General features: G+C 52.4%; 1 protein-coding gene across 5 annotated transcripts in view; it reads right to left on the minus strand.

The window, feature by feature from the left end:
* Window positions 1-3,302: 3,302 nt before the first annotated feature.
* The window catches only part of SMAD7 (SMAD family member 7), a 28,349-nt gene continuing 5,698 nt past the window's right edge, over window positions 3,303-25,953 (minus strand). Inside the window, exons 3-5 of one of the 5 annotated variants that reach the window (XM_079108999.1) lie at window positions 22,383-22,454; window positions 4,624-5,158; window positions 3,303-4,593 (exon numbers count right to left, since the gene is read on the minus strand). In XM_079108999.1, coding sequence (XP_078965125.1) covers window positions 4,395-4,593; window positions 4,624-5,158; window positions 22,383-22,454 — 806 coding nt within the window. In that variant the 3' untranslated portion in view covers window positions 3,303-4,394. Of the gene's footprint in view, window positions 5,159-22,382; window positions 22,458-25,953 lie in introns of all 5 variants that reach the window. The other 4 variants (XM_079108998.1, XM_079109000.1, XM_079109002.1 and 1 more) reach the window with 4 other exon arrangements.

Here is a 25,953-nt window from a genome sequence, read left to right on the forward strand (position 1 = left end):
CAGTGTGCTGGCACCTCAGCAGAAAGGTCACCCCGATATCGACTACCCCCACTGCCGACTGTCCTCTCTCTGCCCCACTTGCTGCACGTCACACCACCCCCAGGGAGGCCACTGTCAGTCCCGGAAAAGGAAGGTGGGGACTCCTAGCCTTGACTCCTTTGAATTGAGCAGTTAAGCGATTTAACAATATGAAATTGTCCTTTTTGTAGCTCAGATGGTCAGATGCTAGCAATCCCACCTTTCCACCCAATTGTAGCACGCCTGCTCTTCACACGTATTTTCTCAGTAATCCCCAGTCTCAGACCCACGGAGCAGGTGGAATGCCCATTTTATGTTTCAGAAATTGAGGTTCAGAGATGTTGCATGGCTTGACCGAGTGAGCACAAACCCAGGTCGACCTTCCCCAAACCCACCTTGGTGAGCCGCATGGTGCTTCTCGTCTGGTCCCCCACACGCCTGCACCCAGCACCCCCGCAGCTCTCTTTGCAGTGGTGCACTGGGAACACAGGCTGACACGCCTCCTCCGTGGGCTGAGCCTGGGCCTTAACTGACCTCTCGGGAAGTCACTGCTTGCTGTGTGCTGGAGTACAAATCCAGCCACTGGGCTGGGTGGGGTGGTCCTGAGCAAATCAAGCACCTCTGGGAGGATTGGGCTCCTTCTGGGTCAGGTAGGGTCATCCCTGCCTGTGGGACATGGTGCATGACAGTGGGAAGCCCTCGGTGCATACTAACACGCACAGATACGGAGCACTGCTTCTGCAGCCCAGCACCCTGCTCACCTTGGCCCTTTTAAACCAGAGCTTGCTCAGGAAAACACACCTAAATCAGAGACCCCTTGACCTTGGCCTGTCCAGACAGCACAGATGATGAAATCTGACTGGGATACTTACCAGCTGGGGGAACTCAGACAGCTCTCGGAACATCAGTTTCTTCTTCTGTAGATGGGGGTTGATGGTACAGGTGTCTGCGTGCAGGGGGTTGTAAAGATCACAGTGGACAATCCCAACGTAAAGTGCTTAAACACACTGACAGCACAGAGAACATTCTTCTTCCCAGTCCTAAGCCAGAAATCTGCCTGTCCCCACCTCGGGCAGCACAGACCCGGGCCATGCCCTTGGGTGATGCTGGACACAATAGTCACCGAGAGCAGTCTTGGGAACATGGATGGCACTCAGGAGATGACTTAGTAGGTGGCCTCTCTGGCAAGCAAAGAGTTCCAGCAAATGCCAGACTTCTCCTGAGCAGTCCCCTTTCCCTGCCCACCCACCCAGAGTGTCACCCCACCAGAATCCACAGGCCCACACCCCAATTCCAGCCTTCTAGAGGCCACAGCTTGTGCCTCCCCAATCGAGAGACCCTGCTCTAGGCGTGGAGCTGGTGGAAGAGAGGCGCCTGTCTCCTGCAGTGGTACCCCAGGGACCACATGGGAGTCCACCAGACATCACGGCGGGGGGGGCGAAGGGAGGTTCCTCATCTCCCTCCCACTTCCTTCCCGGCTATGTGATCTTGGGGAAGTCATTTGGCCTTTCAAAACCTCCAATTTTGAGAGAGGATTAAATGGTGATTCTCCCAAATGGTTAGCTTCATGCTGCTACCGAGGGAGGCAATCAATACATGGTAACTGTTATTACTATTGGAGAACTTTCTGGCATGCCGATGCAAGTTAGTGCAAACTACAGTGGTGTCCACAGCTCCTTGATGTTAACACGTTTCATCCCCACCCCTTCTCCCCACTACCGCCCTGGAGTTAATTAGAACCTTCCTTGGGTGTTTACCAGAGATGAGATTTTATACTGATGCTGGGTCATGGAGCTAGAATAGAGAGAAGTTCCAGTTCAAATGATAAAAAGCAAAAAGCTGCTTGGAGTGGAGAGGTAGTGAGTTCCTTAGCATCCCATGTGAATAAGCTGGCCAGATGGCCATTTGGCATTAATGCTCTGGAGCATAAATCAACACACATTCATATTTCTTGCTACACAATTGCATTATAATTCCCTCGAATGGAACGGTGGTGCTATTGGCTGTGGTGCTTTGTGTCACAATTTGGCAAAACAAAAAAGTTGGCAGCTCTGTATTGGCCTTCCAAGAAGGGTTTTGGAATTGTTCTGGTCTGTGGTATTTTTTTTTTTTTTTTTTTTTTTTTTTTGCACTTTGTTGTGTACCAGGGATTAAACCAGAGCCACATCCCCAGCCTTTTTGAGACAAGGTCTCCCTAAGTTGCTGAGGTGGCATTGAACTTGCCACCTTCCTGCCTCAGCCTCCTGAGTGACGGAGATCGTGTGTGCCGCCACTCACTGGTATCTGAAATCTTAATCCTCACTTCAAGATCCCCTACACAGACACCTGCAGAGCCCTCTGTTGACCCATCTCTGGTACAAGATTCCCTGGATCTGAAGCACAGCTCACATCAGTCAGCAGAAATGGCAAAAATCCCAGGTCCTGCGGGAACAGAACTGAGGCAGCACCTGGACAAGCAAGAGCCCCCTAGGCTGGGCTCAGGGGAGTGAACTGCCATAGAAGTTTAAGCAGACAGGGAGATGTAGAGTGGGACTTGATATAGAGTGGGAATGCCTGGTACAGTATCTAGGAGGGACAAGGTGGTACCCTAGTCTCTCAACCCCTATCACCCCTCCAGGGCCGCAGCTGCAGGGCACCTATCTGGCAAAGTTCCCCTCCTCTGGGAAAGCTACCAAGTTCAGGATTAAAGCCGAATGAGGAGTTAGCCAGAAGCCAATGGGCCCTGGACCTTGGGGTTGTACCTTTCCCAGGTGACATTCCTCTCTCTCAATTCCATAAGCCTTGAAAGATCAGGGCTCCTTTAGGTTGTCTCCACTTACAAACTAGAGACACAGGATGAGCTTTGCCCTGGGGTTGCACCCCAGCAAGAGGAGGGCGTCTAGGTCACTGCAGGTCTCTCTGACATCAGAGAGGAGCCATTTCCAGGCCAGAGATCTCCAAGTATCTCTTCTGTGTGGTGCCCACCCCCTCCCCACCCCCATCCTCACTGGGCTGAGCACTAAACCCTCCTCCTCCCTCCCCTCCAAGCAGAAAAAAAAAAAAAAAAAAAAGGAGCTGAGGACATAGAATCAAGTATACATTTTAAAAATTGTTTAATGGAACATAAACTCCTTTAGAAAAACATTCAGCTAGGTGATAACACCCATAGAAAAAACACCAATCTTGTGTTTATCGTTTTTAATTTGGCATTTGTTATTTGCATTTATATTAAAGCAAAGTGCATCTTTATTTTTCTTGTTTATACACATTGCACAATACATAAATAATGATGCTTATAAAACGTCTTTATATTTACAAGTAATAATATATTTATATATAACATAAAATACATTTTTTTCTTTAATAAATCTCAGGTTTTTTTTTTTTTTCCAGGAGTCCTTTCTCTCTCAAAGCACTACAATGCTAAATTTCCAATGAGAATGCTTCTCTTGTTCATTTAAACCTTTGTAGTTAGAAAAATAGCTTATGTTAAAGTCTAAACATGCTCATTGAGCTAAGAACAGTGTCAAAGTATCATACGAGCGTATGAGTTGTAGAAGAAATGAGAGGAGGTTAGGTGTCAGCTAGGGTGGTACCTTGGGTTATGATGGACCAGATCCTTCTTGGAGGAAGGGAGCCACAAGCAGGTCCCTCCCGGGGATGCCCCGGCGCTGGACTAACAGCAGAGCTCAGGGAAGGGAGGAAAGTGCTGAGCTGGCTTTAAGTCTGGGAGAAACCTGATGAAACCAGGGCGGGGGAGAGGCTGGAGGGCCAGAGGGCAGCAGGTGAGCAGCCCTGAGGAAGCCCATCGTAGAGAGATCCAGGAGCAGATGGCCAAAACAGATAGACACTAGAGTGGCAGCAGGGTGGCGGGAGGGGAGTGAGGCAAGGGGGAAGCAATTGGTTCTGGTTCAGCCTCTAGCAGGCTGGCTTCTCAGAAGCCTGTGGATAGGCCCGTGTCCTAAAGGGGGGAGGCGGGGAGGGGGCTTCCCAGGCTGGGCAGAACCTCGCTTCTGGCAGCTGCTGGGCCTCTGCCCCCCAGTCTGCCCAGGTTCAGCCTCTGTCCCACTGAGCATGTCCAAAGGGCATGAGAGACACACAACTGGGAACCGCAAACATCTCCACCGGGGACATCCATAAGGAACACAGAGTACTTGTTTCCCTCATCTGTTCACACGCACCCACGCACACAGAGGCTTGCACGCGCGCACACACACTCGTGACAAATGAAATGCTGACCCAAACGTGGAGGGGCGCTCCCCATTCATACGCTGTGTCTGGCGGGGCTCTGACTTGCTTCCTTTCTTCCCATAGGGATGTCCTGCCAACCACACCCGCCCCTTCGAAAAAATTAAAAAAATAAAATAAAATAAAAACCCAACAAATCTTTTCATAAGCTATTTCTCGAAGAACAAAACAAAAGAAAACACAAATAAGATTGACAAGAAAAAAAACCAACAACAAAAAACCCCAACAAGAACAAAAAGAAATGACCAAAGAGTTTGCGTGAAAAGCAAGCACTCGGAGGAAAAGATTAGCAGCAAAGTAGTTTGAACGGTGGCCTGCCCGGCTCCGCTCGCCCTCTCCCACCTCCACCTCCACCTCCGTCCTCTCCCCAGCCGCTACCGGCTGTTGAAGATGACCTCCAGCCAGCACGGGCAGCTGCTGATGAACTGGCGGGTGTAGCACTGGCCCCAGCCCTTCACGAAGCTGATCTGCACGGTGAAGCCCGTCCACGGCTGCTGCATGAACTCGTGGTCATTGGGCCGCTGCAGGCTGTACGCCTTCTCGTAGTCGAAAGCCTTGATGGAGAATCCGGGGAACACCTTGTGCACCAGCAGCGTCCTGGAGTCCGGGTTGTCCAGTGTGGCGGACTTGATGAAGATGGGGTAACTGCTGCGGTTGTACACCCACACGCCATCCACTTCTCGAGTCAGCTGGATGCCGCAGCCGATTTTGCTCCGCACTTTCTGCACCAGCTGACTCTTGTTGTCCGAATTGAGCTGTCCGAGGCAAAAGCCATTCCCCTGAGGTAGATCATAGAAGATATCCAGGGAAGGCTCCTGGACACAGTAGAGCCTCCCCACTCTCGTCTTCTCCTCCCAGTATGCCACCACGCACCAGTGTGACCGATCCCCAGGCTCCAGAAGAAGTTGGGAATCTGCAAAACAAAAGAGCGGACATGCTTGGTGGCGACGGTTGGTGGTGACGGTGAGTGGTGGTTTCCTTTTCCTTCTAGAATCCAGACAGACAGACACCCATAAATAGCTTATCTCTCAGTACAAGACCGGGGGAGGGTGCTATGGTCCTGGACTGGCTGCAGCTAAGATGGGGTGCCAGCCACACCCACCTCATTAAAAAAAAAAAAACACTTCTACAGGCCTCTTACTAGAGCACAGGCATCTCCACTCAGCAAGGAAAGAGCCCTGCTGTCCTTTAGATGCGTGATTCTCTGGGGTGCTTACTCCCTCCACTTCCACCACCCGGACCTCAGCACCTGTGCCCACCTGGTCACAGCTCCACCCCTGCAATGCACAGATGCCAGGGAACCCTTGTTCACACTGTCCTCGCTTTCTGTGCTAGAAAAGACCTCAGAGATGGCCTAGAAGTCTGTCTTTCAACAGGACGGAACCCTGAAGGCAGCTCCTCCAGCCCCTTTTCTCCCCTATAAGAAAACTAGGATCTGGAAAGCTGGTCAGTACCCAGCCAGACTTAGAAGCCTGCCAAGACCAGCCTCTAGGACCACCTACTCCCCTGCCTCTGTGCCTGCCACCACTTCTCACATCAGTGCTTTGGTCAGAAGGGACTCCAATCTAGTAAAATAAAAACGAGGGCAGTTCGGGGCAAAAACATCTATCTTCTTAATAGGAAAACTACTCTCAGCATGTCAGCAGCAAGGTGACATGCAAAGGGTTAAAGAAAAATTACAACAGGCAATGGGCAAGAACCACACTACCTTAACAAGGCCTGCTCTCGCCCCGTTAGGAGATGAGGCGTCTAAAATGGGTGTGACCATCCCTGAAGTGCCCCTTCTCTGCTGGCACCCCTCAGGGTGCCCCTCTGCCTTCCCAGGTTGACCCCGCACTGCAACATGGATGCCAGGTCCCTCTCGGAGCCCTTCTCTGCAAGCCCCGCCCGGCTGCCTAGGAGCCTGGGGTGACTGGTGAGATGAGTTCCTGAGCAGAAGCTCTGAGGACTTTAAAGGGGGAGTCACGTGTAGGGAAAGGACCCCGCCCCCACACACATACACACTGGCATCCCAATGCCTCCTTAAGCTAGAGCCAGCAGCAGGCAGGCCTCAGACTGGGACCATAAATCCCCCAGCCCAGCCAGGCAGCAGGAACGCTGCGGTTTGTGGTGGCAGGGTGGAGACCGGAAGTCTTGTATTTGTTAACAAAAATGGGGAAAGGCAAAGGGGGTAGGGGGATGAGAGGCAAAAGCAAGCCCAGAGCTGGAGGTGAGGGGCCGCAAAGGTGGCAGCTGAGTGCGAGAGGGATTTTGTTGGGGCCTTTGGATTTCTGAGCAACTGGGCCCAAAGAGCAATAATGGGGGCTGTGCCATCCAGGGCAGGTAGTGGACTAGGACCCTATGTCCTGCCTCCCTGGTAGGCTGGGTAACCCGGTGCAGCTCAGCACACCAATCTACTCCAACGTTTCAGGCAAGTTAGGACCTGGGAACCACTCAGCTCCACGACTCTTTTTTTTGTTTTTTTTTTTTTTTTAAAGCAGCAGCCAGTCTTGGACGGAGGTATCCCGTGAGTAGGTCTGTACAAATGTGCACATTACAACTCACGGAGGCAGCCACACACACATAGCCGAGTGGCCGTGCCCTACGGACTCCCCAGATGACCTCCATGATGCCTGCCCAAATAACTACACAGAAAGGGGAAGTGGAGGACCAAGCTTTCTCCCCACCCCACCCCACAGAAAACCACCACCATGGCACGGGCCTGTCACTGCTCCCCTCCCAGCCCACTGCCACGTATCTGTGCAGCTCAAGTGTGTCTGAGACTATGTGCTTGAGTGGACGGGATGAGTGTGCTTACTGAGCACGCGCGCGCGCGCACACACACACACACACACACACACACACACACACACACACAGGGGAACATGAGGAAAACAAGAGAGGGACAAGGGCTCCGGGCAGAAGGTGACTCATCAGGCATGAACTAGTTTCTGCAAAGTATCCATCAACTGCTAATAAACGCGTGAGCGCTGGCATCTTTGAACTTTCTTGCCGAGGGAGCTCGGCGAGGAAGGCTGCACCAAAGGCCCGTAACATCCACAGAAAGGGGAGTGCCTGGCACACCAGTGTGCGGGAAGGCGAGGGATCCCCTGGGAGGCGCGCAACATCACTTAGGGGACAGGGTGTTTTGAAACCCTGGCTCATCTCAGACTCCAGACAAACCTGGCCAGGAAGGGAGGCAGGGCTGGATTCAGGGGACCCTCAGAGGAACTTCACAGCACTTTGTTTCCTGCGCCCGCCCCACTGAAATCTGGCCTGGGCCAGCAGGGAGGAGAAGGGAGTGGGGCACGGGCCCAGGATTGAGTTGCCCCCCATGCCAAGCCCGCTGGCAGAACGGACAAGAACTGGGGGCCTGGCCTGCCAGGCAGGTCTCTGGGGGCAGAGGAAGCTGGGGCCTGAGGCTTGCAGGGGGCGGGGGAGGGGAAGCGCGCCCAGGTTTCTCTTTCATCTGTGCAGCCAGTCTACCCACACTTTGCTGCCAGACGGCCCTTGGAAAAAGCCGCCTTCTGTTGAGGTTAATGGCCCAGCCCAGATAAACGGCAGCATGTGGGTGTCCCTGGGTGTGAACAAGGCCCCTGAAAACTGGCTTTGTGCATCAACCTGCTGCAGGGAGACCCTTGCGTGCTCTTCCCCACCCGACCCCTCACTATCCTCCAGCAGACTCCCACCTCTAATAGGGCAGCTCTAGTGTCCTCTGCCCAGAGCATTGCTGAGCACAAAAGCTTGCTGTGCAGCAAACCCGTTCATTCAGCAACAGCCAGCAAAGGCACACACCCTCCTGTTCACATCACACCTTCTGGGCACCCAGCGCAACACCTCACCCTGCCCGTACAGACATCCCCTTCCCCTCTGCCCTGAATTCCCCAGCGTCCGGACTCATCTCTGGGAATCACCCAGCATCATCTTCAGAGACTGGTTCCCTGAATTGGGCCCACAGCCCACAAGAGTCTCTCCACAAAGGTCAGGGTGGACACTTGGCTCCTGGGGCTTCCCATGATGTGTGACCAGAGCCTAAGAAGTCACAGTCATCACAAGGACTAAGGAAGAGCCTGAAGCCCAACTCTGGCTTCTCATCCCCTCTGCTGCGGCTTCACCTCCCAAGGCAAAACCCAGTCCCTCGTTAATTTCCCCAGCTTTATGACCTCTTCCGGCATTTTCAACTTCTTCCCGTCCCCAGAAAACTGTACAGGGGCTTGTTTTAAAACTATATGTGCTCATTTTAAAGCATCCAAAAGAAAAGCTGTGTTGTAAAAAGCTCACTAATCAGATGCCTGCTCACAATTTTTTCTTTTTATTACAGTTGAGGGAATTTTTGGAGCAACACCAGAAAAATGCTGAATCTGCCTAAAATTCCATTGAGGTGTTTTCTCCTCCCCTTCCTCGTTTCCTTAAAGCAATCTTCGCTTTAAGGAAAGGCCCATGCGGGCACTTGCACTGGGAGAGCCCACTTCCCAAGGAATGCCTGGCTCTTCCAAGGACTTGGCTAACCAACGCTGGTCAGGAGAAGAACAGACCCTCTCGGCTCATGAAGGACTCACACACCCTGGGTCTCAATAGCACAGGTAACCAGACTGCAAAGGCCACATCTGAAGTCAGTGAGGACCACCACCTTTGCAAAGATTTCATTTGAAGGTGGGAGGAGATGAGGAGGAAGTGAAGGGAGGTCCACCCCAGGGCCTCGTTGGTACCATGTCTGGTCTCCAGCTTGGGAAGTAGACCCTGAGGTCAGAGGCAGAGCAGATGCCAAGGATGGAGCCGCCAAGCAAGAAGGGAGCCTGGGCAGAAACGCTGCCTCCCATGGGCCTCTCCATGCTGCTCAGGGACAGATGAAGGGCAGAAATGTAGACACAAGGCTCACACCCGGCAACCCCAGAAGGCAAACATTACCACACCCCGACCATGGCAGGCCCAGGATCCGCCCTCCTCAGGACCCAGGCGCCACCACCAGCTGCCCCGTCCAGTCCTCCCGCTGCACCAGACACCTCGAAGGTTAGCTGCACCATCGCCCTGTTCCTCACCCGATCAGGAAGCTGGCTGTTCTGAACTTACTGAAGGACAGAGATGAATAAAGGGGGCCCTGGCACCAATCCATCCAATCTCGTCTCGCCCCAAACCACTGCAACAAAGACCCTCTTGGAAGGTCATTCCAAGAGGCAAAGGACCAGGTTAACTCTGTAACTGAGAGAAGAAGGTCCCCAACCCATCACTACCACACCCTGCTCCTTCACCACAGCCATCAGAGTGAAGTCTGGCTGGTGGAAGAAAGTGAACTAAGTCAGTGTCAGTGTTTTTGCATCATCTCCACTGAGGTGGCTGGGCTGGAGGGTGGGCAGGGGGTGCCATGGGGTCTCCCTCAAAGGCAGGGTGCTCTCTTAGGTCTCTGGGCCCAACCAGCTGAGTCCCTACACTCAGGAATTCCCAGCCATGGCCCATCCCAAAGATGAGCTGACCAACTTATGGAGTAAGATCACCCAGCTCAAATCTACCTGCCGCCTGAAGGTATGGCTCAGTTGGTAGAGTGCTTGCCCAGCACTGCAAAAAAAAAAAAAAAAAAATCTACCTGCCATGGAACCTTGGTAGGCGATTAAGTTCACCCTCAAATGGGGGCTAGTGCCAGACTGATAAGGTTATTGTGACAATCTGATATAAAACTGGTTGGGGCCAGCTCATCTCACAGTGAGTGTTCCACACACACTGGTGCTCTTGGGCCCCATCTCCAACTGCTGGGAAAGGCTGATGATATATTGTCCCCTTTGTCCCCAGGTGGGAGAATAGTCCTGGGCCAATGATGATCCTCGATAAGCCATGGACTCGGCAGAGGTCTTGCCCAAGTGACTCATAACAGCCCTCCAAAGGTTGCACAGTATCACCTTTTTTTTGGGGGGGAGGGGTGCTGGGAATCGAACCCCAGGACTGGCACACACTAGGTGAGTCTCCATCATTGAGCTCTATCCTCGGCACAATCCGCCACTCTTCCTTAAAGGAGAAATAAGCACAAGTTACTTGCCAAGGAACAGAGCAGGGATTTAAGCCCTGGATGTTGCTCAGTGTGGACTGGAGTAGGAAGGCCACTGAAGCCACCATCCCCAATGTTCCTCTTCCAAATGCTCCAGGGAAAAATATGGGTGTGGGGTCCAGCACCCCTGCAGCAAGAAGTAGGAAGTGAAGTGCTTCTTTGCCCGCAAGTTGCCCTGTGACCCTGGCCAAGGGTTTGCCCACTCAAGTCAGTTGGATCCATCCATCCTTAATAGCAAAAGGACTGGAGCAAAATGGCCCATGAGCCCCCTCTAGCCTCACGGACTCTGGGTGAACTCTGTGATTCACAAATGTGACTTATCAGTACCAAACACTAGCTCCATACATTTTCACTACCTTCTCCGGGAAGAAGAAAATCACTTTGAGGAACAGGATACATTTTTGCATTTAATCTTGCAACAATAAAACCAAACAAAAAGAGAAGGAAGGTTGGAGTCAGGTTTTGCCCTGTCCCTCTCTAAACCAACTGTTTTTCTTTTCCTTGTTTCTTTAATTTCAAAAAGTTACAAACTTGAGTTCTCTTCCTTCTTGTCACTCATTGCCCTCAGGAAAAGGCAAGTCCCCAGGGTCCCCTGCCACCATCATACTTCCAAGTTTGCCCAGGCCTGGTGTCCTCAAAAGCTTCTCACCCCTCACCACACTCTGCACACTCTCCTGAGCTCACACACTGGGCACTTCCTGTTGGTCTAGAAGACTGATTTAAGTGTGCCTGTGCAGACAGATCATGATGAAGAGTCAATTTCCAGAGCTAAAATGTACTCTGTGCTTCCCACACTGGTCCCACCCCAAGCCCCACATGTCCAAGTCTGAAGCCCCCAGCCCAGAGGCTCCTCGGCACTATCTGGCTGTCAGAGAGTATAATTGCGGGTAGCACAGGGCAGAGGAGGAACCACACAAATCAAAAGCTCCTGCCTGTCTCGCCAGTCAGGCTGACGCAGCTTCCTGTGGCCCTGCGTGTTCAGCCATGCAAATGATAGCATGTACCCGGCTGCCTGCAGCCACTGCCTTCAGAAGGCCAGCTCTGCCCGGCTCTAAGAGAGGCCTCAGAGGAAGGGTGGGACGCCCAATCCCGCCGACTCCATTCATAATATTTACAGTAAACGGGCCTCTCTGGCTGTTGTTTAGTTGCATTCTGCCTAATTTCTTCTCAAGTCCTATTTCAGGGATCTCCCTCCGACAATGCACCACCACACTCCCACCGTGACCCCCAAATAACTCAGCGGCTCCCTTCAGAAGGGAGTTTCACACACTTGCACACACAAAGCCCCCAGACCTGCCTTCTTTCTCTGGGCATGAGTCACCTCCAGGTGGGACCACCATGCAACACAAAGTCCAGCTGGGTCCAACAGGGACATTCAAATAAAATCTGACTTCGCCCACATGCTACCTTAAAGATTCCCCAAATTCCACACCTGGATTCCCAAATGGGGAGCAAGCACCACATAGTGAACAAACACACACAGAAGCCAACAAAAGACTTTCTCAAAAACCATCAGAGTTCTCCTTTTCTTCTTTTTACTGACCATGTGTAGCTATGTTTGCTCTATATGCGAAAGCTCAATTTCTCCATGAAAATCTTAATACAAATGGATGCCAAGTAAGTCAATTTTCCAAAAGGACAAAATCCCCAGAGGCAGGTCTAGGGGCTCTGTGCATACAAAAACCAAGCTGCTTTGGCCCTGGGCCTCATTTTAATAAAGCCCTGGCTACAGGGACTCCAGTCCCTGAAAGGTGTCCCAGGACCCCAAAGCAGGCCCTGCCCTGCCCCATCCCCATCCCCCACACAGCTCCAACTTAACTCCTTCTTCAAAAGGGTAGGAAAATCATCTAAGACATGGAAAAATACAGTGAGAAACAAAAGTCCTTTTCATCCCTCCCCTCCCCCGTCCCCCTTGTTCCATAACAATCATGAAAACCGGTGGATGGGATGGCATTTTGAATATTTACTGCATTCCGGCCAATAAATTCCAATGCAGGATCTGATGGAAAAGCCTCCCTCTCCAGCTCCCTCCCTCCCTCTCCTGCTCACTCCCAGCCCTCTTTCCTCCTTTCTTTACAACCCAAGACCAGGGCCGCACTGTACTTACAGGGAAAAACAACACAACCCAGCCGGAGACTCGCAGACTGGAAAAGTTAATCATTACTTCTGTCTGCCTCCGTAATCTAATCTCCTGGCTCGGACACACTCACTGCACAGCCATCTCAGCCCTTTCATCCCCAACACACCCAGGACCTCCCAGACCTGAGCCCCACTCCCCGTGGGAGGACCCTCCCCTCCCCTCTGGTTTAGAGGCCAAGGCAATGGGAGAGCAATGAAAGGCTTTCCCCGGGCAGGGGTGACCGTCACAAGGCCCTGGAGTCCAACAGACGTGGCTGGCCCTTCTGTGGTGTGTGGCCTGTGATTCAGAGTAGTCCCAGCCTCACAGGATGTGGGCTCCAACCTGGCTGGTACTTCTGCAGTCCCCCAGGGCCGCTGTCTCCGGGGTGTATGCTTAAAAATTGGCAATACTGTAAATTTTATGTTATGTGTATTCTACCACCCTAAAAAAGAAAAGGACGAGGGCTGCAGGGTGGAGCTCAGAGAGAGCTCTGGGTTCCATCCCCAGCACGGCAAAAGAAAAAAGAGGAAGCCGCTCCCCCCAGGTCCTTCTGTGCGCGGCCACAAACCTGCCCCACTGAAGGCAGGGTTTCCGAGCTGGGGATTCCTTGGGTGGGGGTGGGTTTCCGTAAGGCCAAGCTCCCCCACCCCCGGAAATGTATGCAAATGCAAGTGTATCTACATCTTTCTGGGCAGAGTTCTCAGCATTCATTCATACCTGGAAGACTTTGCAAGTCAAGAAACAAAGAATTACCATCTTTTTTGACTTTAGCATAGAAGAGGTGCGTAGCTACTCCATACCCCCACCACCTCAGCAATTCCCACCTTCCCTTAAATTCAAGAACCTAAGAGCACACACCTCAGATGTCAGAACAGCAAGGGATCTGGAACCAAGTCCAACCCCTTATTTTGCAGATAAGAAAACTGAGAACCAGAAGACAGAAATGGCTAAGCCCAGGTGGCCCTGTGGCTACTGAGTCCACCACCCTCAGCACAGGCAGGCAGGCCAGGTAATTCTTTCAGAGTTTCCTCCCAGGGCTCAGGCATCCTGCAAACACTAAGGGGGGTGGAGCTTTTGAATCTTTCAGGAACTACCCCCAGCGGGGTTTCCACTGTTACCCCACTGAGCTGAATATGGGGCCCACCTCTCTCTAAGTATACAGGGCACCCAGAGCACAGCAGACCTCAACCACCAGCTTGTCCTTCTTGGTTACTGATTAATGAGGAGAAGGGACAGGACTGGCCAACAGGCTGCCTGCCACGGGCTGACAAGGACCCCAAGCACTTTCCAAACTATGCAGCTCAGATAACCCTCAGGTGAGAGGGGAGAGGGACAACAGCCTAACCCCCATGCCTGTGGCCCGTGAAGCCACTCAAACGTCAGCCAGGGGAATGTGCCACCGGCACAGTTACATCTTGGTGCTATACTGTTTTTGTTTCCGTCCAGTGAGGGTCCCAAATCAAAAAGTAAAAAGGTACTATCAAAGGGAACAAGCGCGGAGCCACCAAGAGTCACTGGCCTGCTCATCTGAGTCCTCGAAGACAGAAACTCCCAACTCAAGATAAACTTGGGAGATGGCATCTCTTCTTCCCTTTCTGCCCTGGATCAAGCCCTCACTAAGCCAAACCAGCTCACCCAGCCTCTTCTTCCCGGTGGGGCTCCGCAGAAGAGCAACCACAGTAATTCAATTAGCAGACTCCACGGAGCTCAGAAGCATCAGTCGGTCCCAGGGGAACTGACACGGCAGGATGAGCGTAAAAACGAAAAACACCTTGGTAAGCACATCTCGGATTATTCTGCGCAACAGACCCCAGGCCAGGCTGGGCCTGTGCATGGGACTGGGCCTCAGCAATGGGCTTCACCTTCAGATTTAAAACTAAAAAGCAAGAGTTTCAGTTCACTTCCTCTCTTCAGAAAGGGTCCTCATGAAAGTCAAGCCGTTACAAAGGGCAAGCCAAACTCCTGGGCTCTGAAAACCCCAGCTCCTCCATGGCTGCCAAGGCCCTGGGTACTGTCCTGCTAGATGTCCTCCCACAACACTCACTGTGGTCCCACTAAGAGCCTGTCACTGTCTGGTCACCTCCATCAGCCTCCAGGAGGGAGGGCAGGGGATTATTACCCCATCTCCTGCTGCTACTGCTGTTACCAAACAGGGGGCTGAACCAGAAGTGGGAGAGACGGACCCATCTGCTTATCCCAACAAGTCAACCCGGCCTACACTGCTCAACCCAGTCACCCCAGGACCCATCCCTGCACCTCTGTGAGTTGTGGCATGTCACCCCCTCCCCCATGCCTGGTTCCTCCTCTGCCCCTGCCTGCACCACTCACTGATTCTGTCAGGGCCCCAAAGGATCCTCCTCAGTGCCCAGAGCCTGGCACACAGCAGGAGCTCGAGAGAAATATCTGTGAAATGAATGAAACTCAGGGACGCAGCAGCTTCTTCCACAGCAGCTGGCCCACCCAGCTTTACACCTGGCACCAGTGTCTCCACCTGGGAGGGAACGTGCCTTCCAAGCAGGGTCAGCCAGCAGGGCAAGGCCCTCTCCTGGACCCCGCCAGGGTGGGAAGAGAGAAGTCCCCATCCGAGGCTACACTGCTGCCCAGCCAGCCACGTCAGAGGCCACCGAGAGGTGTCTGAAGGCAGGCGCCAGCCCAGCAACCTCTGTGGGCACGCCACCTGCCCACAGCATTCTGCTCTGGCGTCCTGCTCTGTTTGGACAAGTTACCCTCACGGGGTGTTCAACAATGCTTTTACACACCCCAGGGCTCTTGTTGTGTTATGAAAACAAAACAAAGCACGCTAGGGAGACACTGGGAGGTGGGGGCGAGGAGCGCAGAGCAGCCTGGCCCGCCACACACCGTCCCTTTCTTTCTGGTCTCCATGCTGAGGATGGTTCCTAAGCAATGCCAGTCAGGGCGGCAGCTTCCCACGTCCTGCGTCATGAGAACAACAGGGAAGACGCGGACACCAGGGATGAACGCATGCACGTCGGAACCTTCTTGTTCACCTCACCTGTGGGGCTGAGACCAGCTCTCCTACTGGGGGACACTCTGCTGGGTCACATGACCTGGTTCCTGGACACAACTGTCCCAAGAGGACTGGAACTAGTCTCCAAAACATTGAAGAACTCCTGGGGGTGAACACAGTGGCTTGAAAACCAAAAAACTAGGGCAACCCTGAGGTCCCAGCGGCCCAGGGCCAGACATCTCTGTGAGGGGAAGGCCAGGCCAGGTGGAGAGGTGGAAGGCAGGAGGAAACGCCCGCCACCCCCTAGAAAAAGGGAAAAAAGATTTTTTTTTTTGCAAGTTAAAACTGAGCTAATGACACTGGGTGGGGCTGGGTGTTGAGGACAGCGCAGCCAAACCAAAATTAGCTTCCAGCCAAGAGCTGCTTGGCCGCACCATTTGGGGAAGGAAGCTGAACAAGTCAATGAAAGATTCTTTAGTAAACCGGGAAATAAAGCTGCAGTTAACATTTCAACTGAAGGTGACCCTTCTGGTAAAATATTTTTTTAAATAATAAAAATAACATAAAGTTCTCAAACAGCCTCTTTCTTAAAGAAAATGGCCTAAACGTTCTCGTGGGAGTGGAAGGGAAGGGGGTTGGGGGGAGCGAAAAAAAAGCCAGGCCCGCCGTCTCTCAGCCACCACCTTTCATGAACAACTTTTTTCTGGACTTCTTCTCAAAAAAGGGATGATGCAATTTCCTGTCTTGTCCCAATATTTCCTGTTAACTTACAAGGTGAAAGTTATCACTCTGTTTTAAATAACTGTCCTCAACGCTATCGAGAGTTTCTTTTCCCACCCCTGTTACAACCTGTTCCCATCTTAGAATATAAATACTGCATTTTCTTCACCTTTAAGAGTGGACCTAAGAGGAAGCCTGGTTCTTTCTAGAACAGACATGATCTACAATGGCAGCTTCCACAGGACCTGGGCCAAGGCTGAGGTCCCCAAGCTGAGCCCACGGGGGGGGGGGGGGGGGGGAGGGGGGGTGCGCAGAAGGGGCTGGGGGTAGGGGGAGCGGCAAGTGAGGGCAGAGTGGCCACGACCAAGTGAATGTGGCTTTCTTGGTGTGTTAGCCACTAAATTGAGGACTGTGCCTCAGCAGTTAATAATATCTCCCCGCTGAAAATAGCCCAGAGAGGAAGCCTCCGTGTGACAGTAGGCAGGCGGCCAGAAGCTGGGCCAGCCATTCAAACCCCAGCGAGAAAGATGCTAGGGCCAGTGGTGACCTCCCGGTGGCCGCACTCACAGTATTCTCACGAGGCTCCCGCAAAGGGCCAGCGCCCGGGCCAGTCACCCGCCTGTCCCAGAGGACAGCAGGTATGTCGCACACACCAGGGGCTCTGGTGGCCCAGGAAGGATCTGGGTCACCTGGCTCTGGGAGCTAGCTAGCCCGTGCATCGTCTGGCCTCACTGTTACTGGGCTGGGCAGGCCAGAGGATAGGGCAGGGTGGCTGGGCAAGAGGAAACCAGTGTGCTCCCTTCCCCTAGCAGAAAGGTCAGATTTGGGAAAGAACCGAAGGAACCTCCTGTCTCTCATTTCTGCAATCTGCATGAAAAGAGGAGGGGGGAACCCAGAGAGGCACTTGCTTGTTCAGGTAAAACAAGAGGCAGGTTCCAGGTCCCAGGAGACCACAGGGTGCTATGAAAAAACAAGCCTATCCCAGAGTAGGCCCCAGGACCTGACAGGAGTCTCTCCTCTCCTCAGTCACTGTTCTTGACTGATTCTCCAACCATGCACATGTATTTAAAAGCCAGCACAGTCACTTTTTTTAAATTGTAGTAATACACACACAGCGTGAAACGTACCAACAGTGACAGTATATTCTCTCAACTGCACACCATCGCCATCACCGTCACATTTGCAAGCTCATTCACAACAGCAAAGGCAAATCAGAAGAAGGTACATAGTCACCGCTGTCTGGCAAATGCCTCTATCACCAAGCAAAAATCTCACTAGAGAAGAGGCTTGATCCCCAGGATTCGAATGTGGGAGCCAGTCTAGAAACCAGCATCCTACACCTTTTTAAAACCTTCCAGGTTAAGACACCCATTTTACAGGTGTTACTCCAAGTTCAAGGCCCTGGATGAAAGTGAACAAAGACCAGCTCCACCATCATAATACTGCAAGGAGCAATATCATGGAACAGTCACAACAGTAATAAAGAAGCAAAGGAAGCCAACTCCATCGTGAATCCTCTGGCATTTCCTCCCTTTCCACTGCCCCACTGGCTCAGCTTGCCACAGAGGTCCTTAGATTCAGAAGTCTACAGCCGGGTTCTGCTAAGTGCAGGCCCCACTGCGGGTGGGGGAGTCAGTGTGTTCAACTGTAGCCAAAAGCCACATCACCTGGAGCCTGGCCTTCCCCTGCCCCCTCCCCCCTCACTGGCCAGCCCAGTTCTGCCTGGGGACAGGATGCAAGAGGCAGCAGCCCATCTAGTCTGGCCTGCAGAGCAGCCCAAATTTACTCCAGAGACTTTAAATGCTGTCACCCTGCATTTAACCCCTGCCTAACTGCCACATTCTTTCCAAGACAAAAGGGGTTTTATCAGCAGTTCTTCTCCAGGGGCGGGGTACATGACCTCGGGCACTGCAGAAGAGGCCAACAAACAGTCAGAGTTGCTGTCCACGACAGGGTGTGGGTGTGCACCAGGTGAGCCCGCCCTAGCCCCGGGTCATTAGGCTGGCTTGTCAGGGAGACGTAGACTGTGTGTGTGTCCCTGAAGTTACAGACTGTCATTTCTCACAATGGCCTAGGAGGAAAGGGGCAGGTGAGGAAGGAGCTCACCCCTGGTCACTGGGCTGGCTCTACGGATCCCCAAAGCTTGGGCTCATGCCACCTGCATGAAAGTCTGCCCTCCCCACCCTGTCCACGCCATCAGAGATTTCAGTGAAACCAGAAGGTACTTGTTCCCTGGCAGGGAGAGGCTACATTGAAAACACAGAAACAGGCACCCAAGGCCCAGATTCTCAGTTCTTTATCACAATTCCAAGCCAGACAATAAATAATTGTCCACATGCAGCTGAACAGCTTCTCTTAAAACAGGACAGAGCAATCTTTCCTAAGCTACTTGGTTTGAGCCCAAGTCGGCCATAGACTGAGCCAGGGAGGCATTTTCAGATTATATAGGCATTTTTGAAGGCTCTCCTCTGAAGCAAAGACAGATGGCAGCAGGGATCAAAGAGGAAAAGACAGACATCCTGCCTCAAATGGGTGCCAACTCAAGGATGCTCCCACTCCCAGTCTTGGGTACCATGGATTTTAAGACATTAGCAAAGGAACTGGCCACCCTTGGGATGATGTCCCTTCACATAAGCATGCCTACACAGGAGATGGGGTTCCCTCAATCCCCCTCAAGACATGTGATCACTTTGGTCTCCAATGCCCCTACCTCCCTCCTGGAAATCCATGGGGACACCTCTTTGGAAGCTTAAATAACTACAAATGGCTGATGGCTTCCAATCTTGCTTTGGCTGGGGAAGTCCATCTGGCTGAGAACCAGCCAGCACCAGACATTTATATATCTGGAGGTGGCAGCTGGAGGATGGGTCTGTGACTGAGTAACCTAGAATGGTGAGAGGTTGCTCCTTCTCCCCACCCAAACCAGGACAGCAGACAGGCGAAGTGCAAGAACCCCAGAAACCCCAGATGGAGGCTACAAAGATGACAGCTTCGAACACATGCTTTTCATTACTAGTGATACAGTGGAAGCTCAGGGAGCAAATCCTTTCCATTTCCACCCCTGAGCTGAGCCTAGAAGCTTCCCGGCTATGTCAGACCTTGCCAAGGTGGATGTTCCTGAGCCATGACACATTTGTGTCCAAGCAGCAGTAAGGGCCTAAGATCTGGAGTTGCATTCCTTTCAAAACAGACACCCTTGCTGAGAGAGCTGAACTCAGGCTGCCAAATCACAGTTCAGAACCAATCCACAAATACCACCCAAGGCCACATCTACTTGGAGAGGCTCCTCTGACGTCAACCAAACCCATGGGACAGGACCTCAGCCTATCTCCAAGCCTGCCCGTGGGCATATGCATGCTCGCGTGTCTGCGCACGGGACTGTCTGTGTGTCTAAGGCACGCGGCGCATACACACACACACACACACACACACACACACACACACACACACACACACACGCGCATAAGCTTGCACTGAGCAATCCATCTGTCTCAGAGAGCCGGCTGTCAGAAATGAAAGTACAATCTCCTGGAACCAAGTCACTGCCTTCTAAAAATGATCCATTTTCCCAGACTGAGGAAACTTGCAGGGGTGGGGTGTGCTTCACTTGTGAGGAAGGACTGGGCCTGTCATTCCCCTCCCCGCACCCCCCCAGAACCAAGATGCGAGGCTGGAATTCCAACCTGCAGCCAGCGGCCCTGCTCCCGGGCTCTACCCGCCCGCTCCCCTTCCTCTGGGCCGGCCATTTGCAAGGCGCAGGAAAGGGAAGGGCCAGCCTGGGAGTCACCCCTGCATCTCAGGAGGGGGTAGGCCTTTGAGCACGCCCCACCCCCACCTCTGAGGCACCGCGTTTTCACATTCGGCTGCTTTTTCTTTCCCTTCTTCCCTTGCCAAGAGAATCAAGCCCTGGCTCCCGCTGCCGACCTTCCTCCCACCCTAAACTGAGCACCATTCATTAAGCCGGTTCTCAGTCAGGGCAGGACAGGAAGGAAAACAGCACACAGGGCCTGTGAAAAGGACTCAGAGAGGTTATTCCAAGGGGGGAGGCAGAAACCCCTTGCAACCCCACCACATGCCCAGTTCCCCACCCCCATCCCAGGGTCTGCTAGGCTAACCCCTTCCCCCTGGCCTGGGCGCCCCATTTAGCCGCCACACCCCCATGGCCGCATCCCCCCAGGAACCCTGGAGCTCTTGAAAAGGAGGCCCCGGCTTTCTGCAATTTACAAACCCCTCTGTCCTGCCCTGGCTGTACAATCACCTTTCGGGGGGGACATTCACACCACAAGGAGCACAGCCCTTCAGCTCTTCTCCAGACACCCCCAAACCACTGGCATCAACCCAAAAAGGAGTTTTTATAACCTCCCCCCACGGCACGTTATTAATACAAGGCTCCAACGATGCTCAGCAAGAAGAAAGAGCTCCAACTTTGAAGCCCTGGGAATTAGTAAATCAAGAGCTAAAATTCAAAACAAATGCTCTTTCATGTGCAGGGCCCCCCCTTTTCTTCTTCTTCCTTTTTTTTTTTCCTTCTTGCAGTTTTGTCAAACCACGCCATTTCTTCAGAGACACACCCCTCCTTCCTAGCAGCTCCTCATTAATCTAAGTGGCTGCAATTACCCTGAGTCTGGGGGGAGTCGCTAATGATTGTTTTAGCCCCTGGTTTCTTTCTAGGACTGGAGGAACTGCGGGGAGCAAAAGGCCCACCCATCTCAGAGGGGCTGCCCAGGTCACAGAGCGTGGCTCCTGGGGTTGGGCGAGGAGGCACTCAGGCCGGTGGTGTCTCAGGCTGGTGTCGTCATTTCCTCCAGCAGAGGAGACAGACAAGATGTTATCAATAAGACAAACCTTCCGAAAAGCCCCTTTCAAAAGCTACCACTTCCCTTGCTTATTTCATGTGGTTTGGAGGGGCTGGGGCTCCTCCCTGCACATCCAGGGTGTAAAAAATAAAACCATCCAACAATATCCCGAGCGTGTTATTCTGCTCAGACCCTTTCCTCTCCTTGTCCTTTTCCTTTCAAGAACTCTCTCAACTCCCTCAGTCTTAGAAAGCAGAAAAAAAATGCAATTTCCATGTTGCTGCACTGGGCTGCTTGCGCCCTGCTCGCGCCCTACTCAAAGCCCCCTTCCCTCTGGGGTCCTTCTTTTCCTGCTCAGTTCTCATTAGAAGCCTTGAGTAAACAATACCCCCAGTCTCAGATAACAGTCAGAGTATATACTGCACAGAAATCAAAACAAACAAAGGTCTCCCTACAGACACCAGCAAGCCCTACCCTGGAGGGGAGGGAACTGTCCAGGATGAACCGTATGCGAGCAGCACAGGGAAGCAAAGCTTGACCAATGAGTCAGGGGGTAACCCCACAAAAGAGGGTGCACCCCCACCAAAGAGGGTGCAAGACAAGTTTTACTGCTTTGTTTGAGCTGCTCCGCCAGGATCTTTCAGCAGTGGCCCAAAGGCAAGAAAATGACCGGAACTCTGTTAACGACTCTGCATTTTCCCCCACAGGTTACTTTCTCTTGCTTCAGCTACTTTAGAAAATCTAGTGGTGACATGGATGGTGGGGTGAAAGAAACAGGAAGAAAGAGAATGTCTTTAGAAAAGAATGATCTGCCTCTGCCTCTCACTCAGGCAGGGCCAGAGAGCTTCCCCCAGTTTTCACCCTTTCCTGGTCCCCTCAGGGACCGTGAGGGGCAAGGCCCCCCAGTGCAGCACTTCCCATCCCGTCATCCTCCAGCACCAGCATTCCAGAGCTGCAGCTGTGGGCCACCAGAGGAAAGCCTGCCCTCAGGGGACCAGCTAGGGCACCCACTGTCTGCAGACATGCACTCCAGAACTCTGCGCGGAACGGCACCCAGCTGGAAGGGCAACCAGGACTCTGGAAGGAGCTTCAAGACCCACTCTGAGTTTGGAATCTGTTCTCAACACGTTCCCCTAAAAGTGGGTCCCTCCCCTTCAAGCCACCCCATGCACAAAGAACGAGGGCAGAAACAGCTTAAATGCCTGAGTTCAAGACACAAAATTACCAAGTGGAAGTCCTTGGAGCCAGGAGCCGCTTAAAACAACCACAAAACAACATAACACCAGCCGCCAGCCAGCTCCAGTTTCCCCATCCGTGGAACTGGCCAGTGCTCCTGTCACATAAAGGACTACAGGGCACCAGCCACCCTGAATGCATCCAGCTTAAGGCACATTAAAAATGAGGATAAGAACGGACTCTAGACCAGCTGGGGTGGCAGAAGGCCACCCCCAATCCTTCAGCCTCCAGCAATTTCTAGAAACCTTGGAATTGCCAGGAAAATAAGAGAAAGCATCTTACCTGAAAGCCCCCCAGGGGCCAGATAATTTGTTCCCCCTGTTTCAGCGGAGGAAGGCACAGCATCTGGACAGTCTGCTGTGGATTCAAAGAGGGGGAGAAACAAATAAATACACCACGACTCATCTTTAGGCACATTCTAAACAGCATGAAAAGGGCCCACGCATTCCAAAAGGCTGCCTCCAGCCGCAGTTGCTGATTATTAATGGTCTGCTCGGCTTCGCTGCCCATCCTGAGACAGACCACAGCACCTTGTCACCCGTCTGGGCTCTGGGGCGGCCAGTTAATCATTAGTCAGGCTGGATCACTCGCAGACGGGCTGGAATTCCTCCTGTACTACAAGTCCCCCATCAAGGGGACCTGGTGGTTCCCAAGGTCAAAGGAAGTTCAGGTGTACCTTCTCAACTCTGGTTGCTCTGTCCTACCACATCAAGGGCAAAAACCTCCCAAAAACCTCCTCATCTAGAGGAGGTGGCCCCTCTGTCACGCCCATAGGCAAGGGTCTTGCCCTGGTCTTTTAAATGACAGATTCCCAGTTCTCGAGGACCCTTTTCCTTTTTAACTGAGGTCTAACTCGAGTACAGTGAAGCACACACATTTCAAGTGGACTCCCTGAAATTCTCTCATGCATATACCAGATCAAGACAGAACCTTCTCCATGAGGCTCCAAGCCCAAGGGGACATGCTCTCCTGCTTCCAAACCATCCAAACCTCCCCCATTTCTGGACCTTCCCAGGCAACCCCATTCCAAAGGCTGCCTGATCTCAGCTCCTACAAAAATCTTTCAGGCACTCCGCTTCCTTCTACTGCCTTTACTAATCTCTTTTCACCTTCAGATTCTGTGTGTCCTAACTGGACTTCTCCATCACCCACAGGTGCTCAGCAGAGTGACCTCAATGTCAACAAGGATAATGACAATTCCAGCTGAGAAATAGACTCTACAACCACCACCCTCCAAGCAATAAACAAAAAAGAATGCCCATGAACCACAACTAATTAGTCCCATGGAACACAAATACACGGGACCCCGTGAGCTTCTCCTGTACCACTGCCAATGCCAATGCCAAACCTTCTGAAGTCGGTAGAAAGCCTGACTCAAGAACGGTGCTTCCCAGCTTGCAGTTAATGCACCAAGTTGGATGGTATATACTCACTCTAGTCCTCCCAGCCCAGACCACCAGGCCACGAGCACCATATCCCTTGGGTGTGCATTACCAGCTTCCAAGTGGAGCCCCAAGTGGAGCCAAAAAGGAAGCCAAACCAAAGAGCAGGCCTGAGGCCAGGAGCCCATAGGAGTTGGTGGCAAAGTAGCCTCCTCCAACTCCCGGAGGCAGAGGGTACAGGTGGCCAAGCCCAGGCTGCAGAGCTCCCTCCTGGTCATTTCTAAGATTCTGCTGTATGTCCCCCTCGAGTGCTGAGATTCTCTCTAATCCAGACTCCTTCCCTCTCCCATATTCTCTGACTGGAAGAATAACTTTTCAAGAACTTTCCTGGGCTGGGCTGGGCTGGGGGTTTAGCTCAGTGGTAGATGCCCTGGGTTTGATCCCTAACACCACCAAAAACAAATAAACAAACAAACAAAAAACCTCTCCTAAATGGGGAGGGGCAGGAACAGGGATAGGCCTAGAGGAGGGCGAGGGGAGGCAGAGCAGAGGGGACTGTGTGTAATCTCATTTCATCAGGGGAGAGTCTAATTCCTAACAGGAATATACAGCTTTGCAGGATACACTTAATCAAATGGAAAACAATAGAGAGAGGCAGGAAATGGAGTTACTAGTTAAACAGTGTATGTCCTGCACTTTCTAAACTACTCTGATGGCCCTCACCATTTTCTAGAGATACTTCTCATCCCCCCTTTCTCCACCCCCCCAAAGGAAGACACCCCCACATTAAACGTGATGACTGATCCCTAGCCACTCCCCCCCAGCTCCGGCTGGCCAAATGCCAGGGGCAAGGTGTGTTTCAAAGGAAAAGCTTGGCCTCTCCGGGCAGAGCTGAGACCACAGTCGGGGTGTCAGCCTGTCTCACATCAAAGGTAAGCCGGCTCCAACGCTGGCAACCACACGCGTTTTTATGAAATGGTGCTCTGCCCTTCTGCAGTGCCTTTGATCTCAGGAGGGATTTACAAACGTTAATTAGGCCTCCCTACCAGCCCTGTGAAGTAGCAAAACATACCTGTTCCGCATGCACCCAGGTAAACTGAGGCGTCACTGACTAGCTCAAGGGGCCACCCAGTGAGCCAGGCCATTCCCAAGAGTCCAGCTCCTAACCCATGGCTGTCCCTCCCCAGGGTCACCGAGTTTCAACAACTCTCTTTCTTGGAGGTGACCAGGCTAAGCCAGTCTTCAGCATCCAGACTGGCCTCAAGCTACTGCCTGGCTTATAAGGCTTGTAAAGATCAAGGGGGCCAGACTTTTATCCCTTACCCACAAAGACTGGCTTCCAAAGTCAGGGTCTCACCACCTGCCTGTGTCCCCTGCTTCCCAAAACCCAGGCTGGCAGTCAGCAATATTAGGCTGTTCCTAGTTCTCATCCACTGCTATTTATCAAAAAGCACCAAGGAAGTGCTGGGTTCTGTAGGAGAAAAAAAGACTCACCCCTTGTTCCAGAGCTTCCAAAGCAGAGGGTTGTTCCCACAAAGTCTAAAAACCCAACCCTGGGGAGCGACCACAGAATGAACTTGAGGGACTTCCACCAAACTGCTCCTACTCAGAGAGCCAGGGTCGTTCTGAGCTTCCTAAGAACTGCTGGGGTCAGAGTCAGCCACCACCACTACCTGGCTCTGCCCCAGGGAGTTCAGACCACAAAGAAACCCTAGTGACAGAAGGATGCTGCAATGCCATGCTCTAATTTGTAGGGAGGCACATCATTCCACCCATGGAATGAATGAATGGAGCAGTAAATGAATGAATGAATCATCTAATCAAACTCTTTAATCACCTGGATTTAAAGTGAGACCTGGAAAAATTAAGAGAGACCCAAGGACCTAGGTTAAGAGGCAAAGGCAGGGTCCCTCTGAGGTCAAGATCAGACTTCCTGCTAGGTTTTGGAAGCTGGATCCATCCGTGTCACCGGCCACCTGGGTTCTTCAAACCTTTATGACAGCAGATACAGAGCATGCAGGAAGCAGAGCCCACACCATTCCCTTGGCAGACTCTCAGCTCCACAAACTGAAATCTAGCAGCAAACAGCAAACTCTTATTCCTTGTGGAAGGGGGAGTTTTCCTAGCTTCCCAGAGCCACAAGTCACAACCACTTTGTCCTGAGGTTCAGGCACGCCTAACACTCCTTGGAAGGCGACTCTGCTGGTGTGGGACCACACAGTGCCAGCTGGTCAAAGTCCGGGCCCTCCCAGAGGCCGTAGCAGGAAAGCTTACACTATCACAAAATGGAGCTCCCAGTTTTAGCAGGCCAGCACCTCCAAAGGCTCCTCCAGCTCAGCGGGACCACCCCAGCCCTCTTCCCATCACCTCTTCCCAAGCTGGTGACTTCACAGTCTGCAGCTGGTCAGGACTTTCAAGAGCTATCCATTATAAAACCTTATGCCTGTTCACCTAGGAACCCAAGACCAAAG

Source organism: Sciurus vulgaris (genome assembly GCF_902686455.1).
Source record: "Sciurus vulgaris genome assembly, chromosome: 13".
NCBI classification, from domain to species: Eukaryota; Metazoa; Chordata; class Mammalia; order Rodentia; family Sciuridae; genus Sciurus; species Sciurus vulgaris.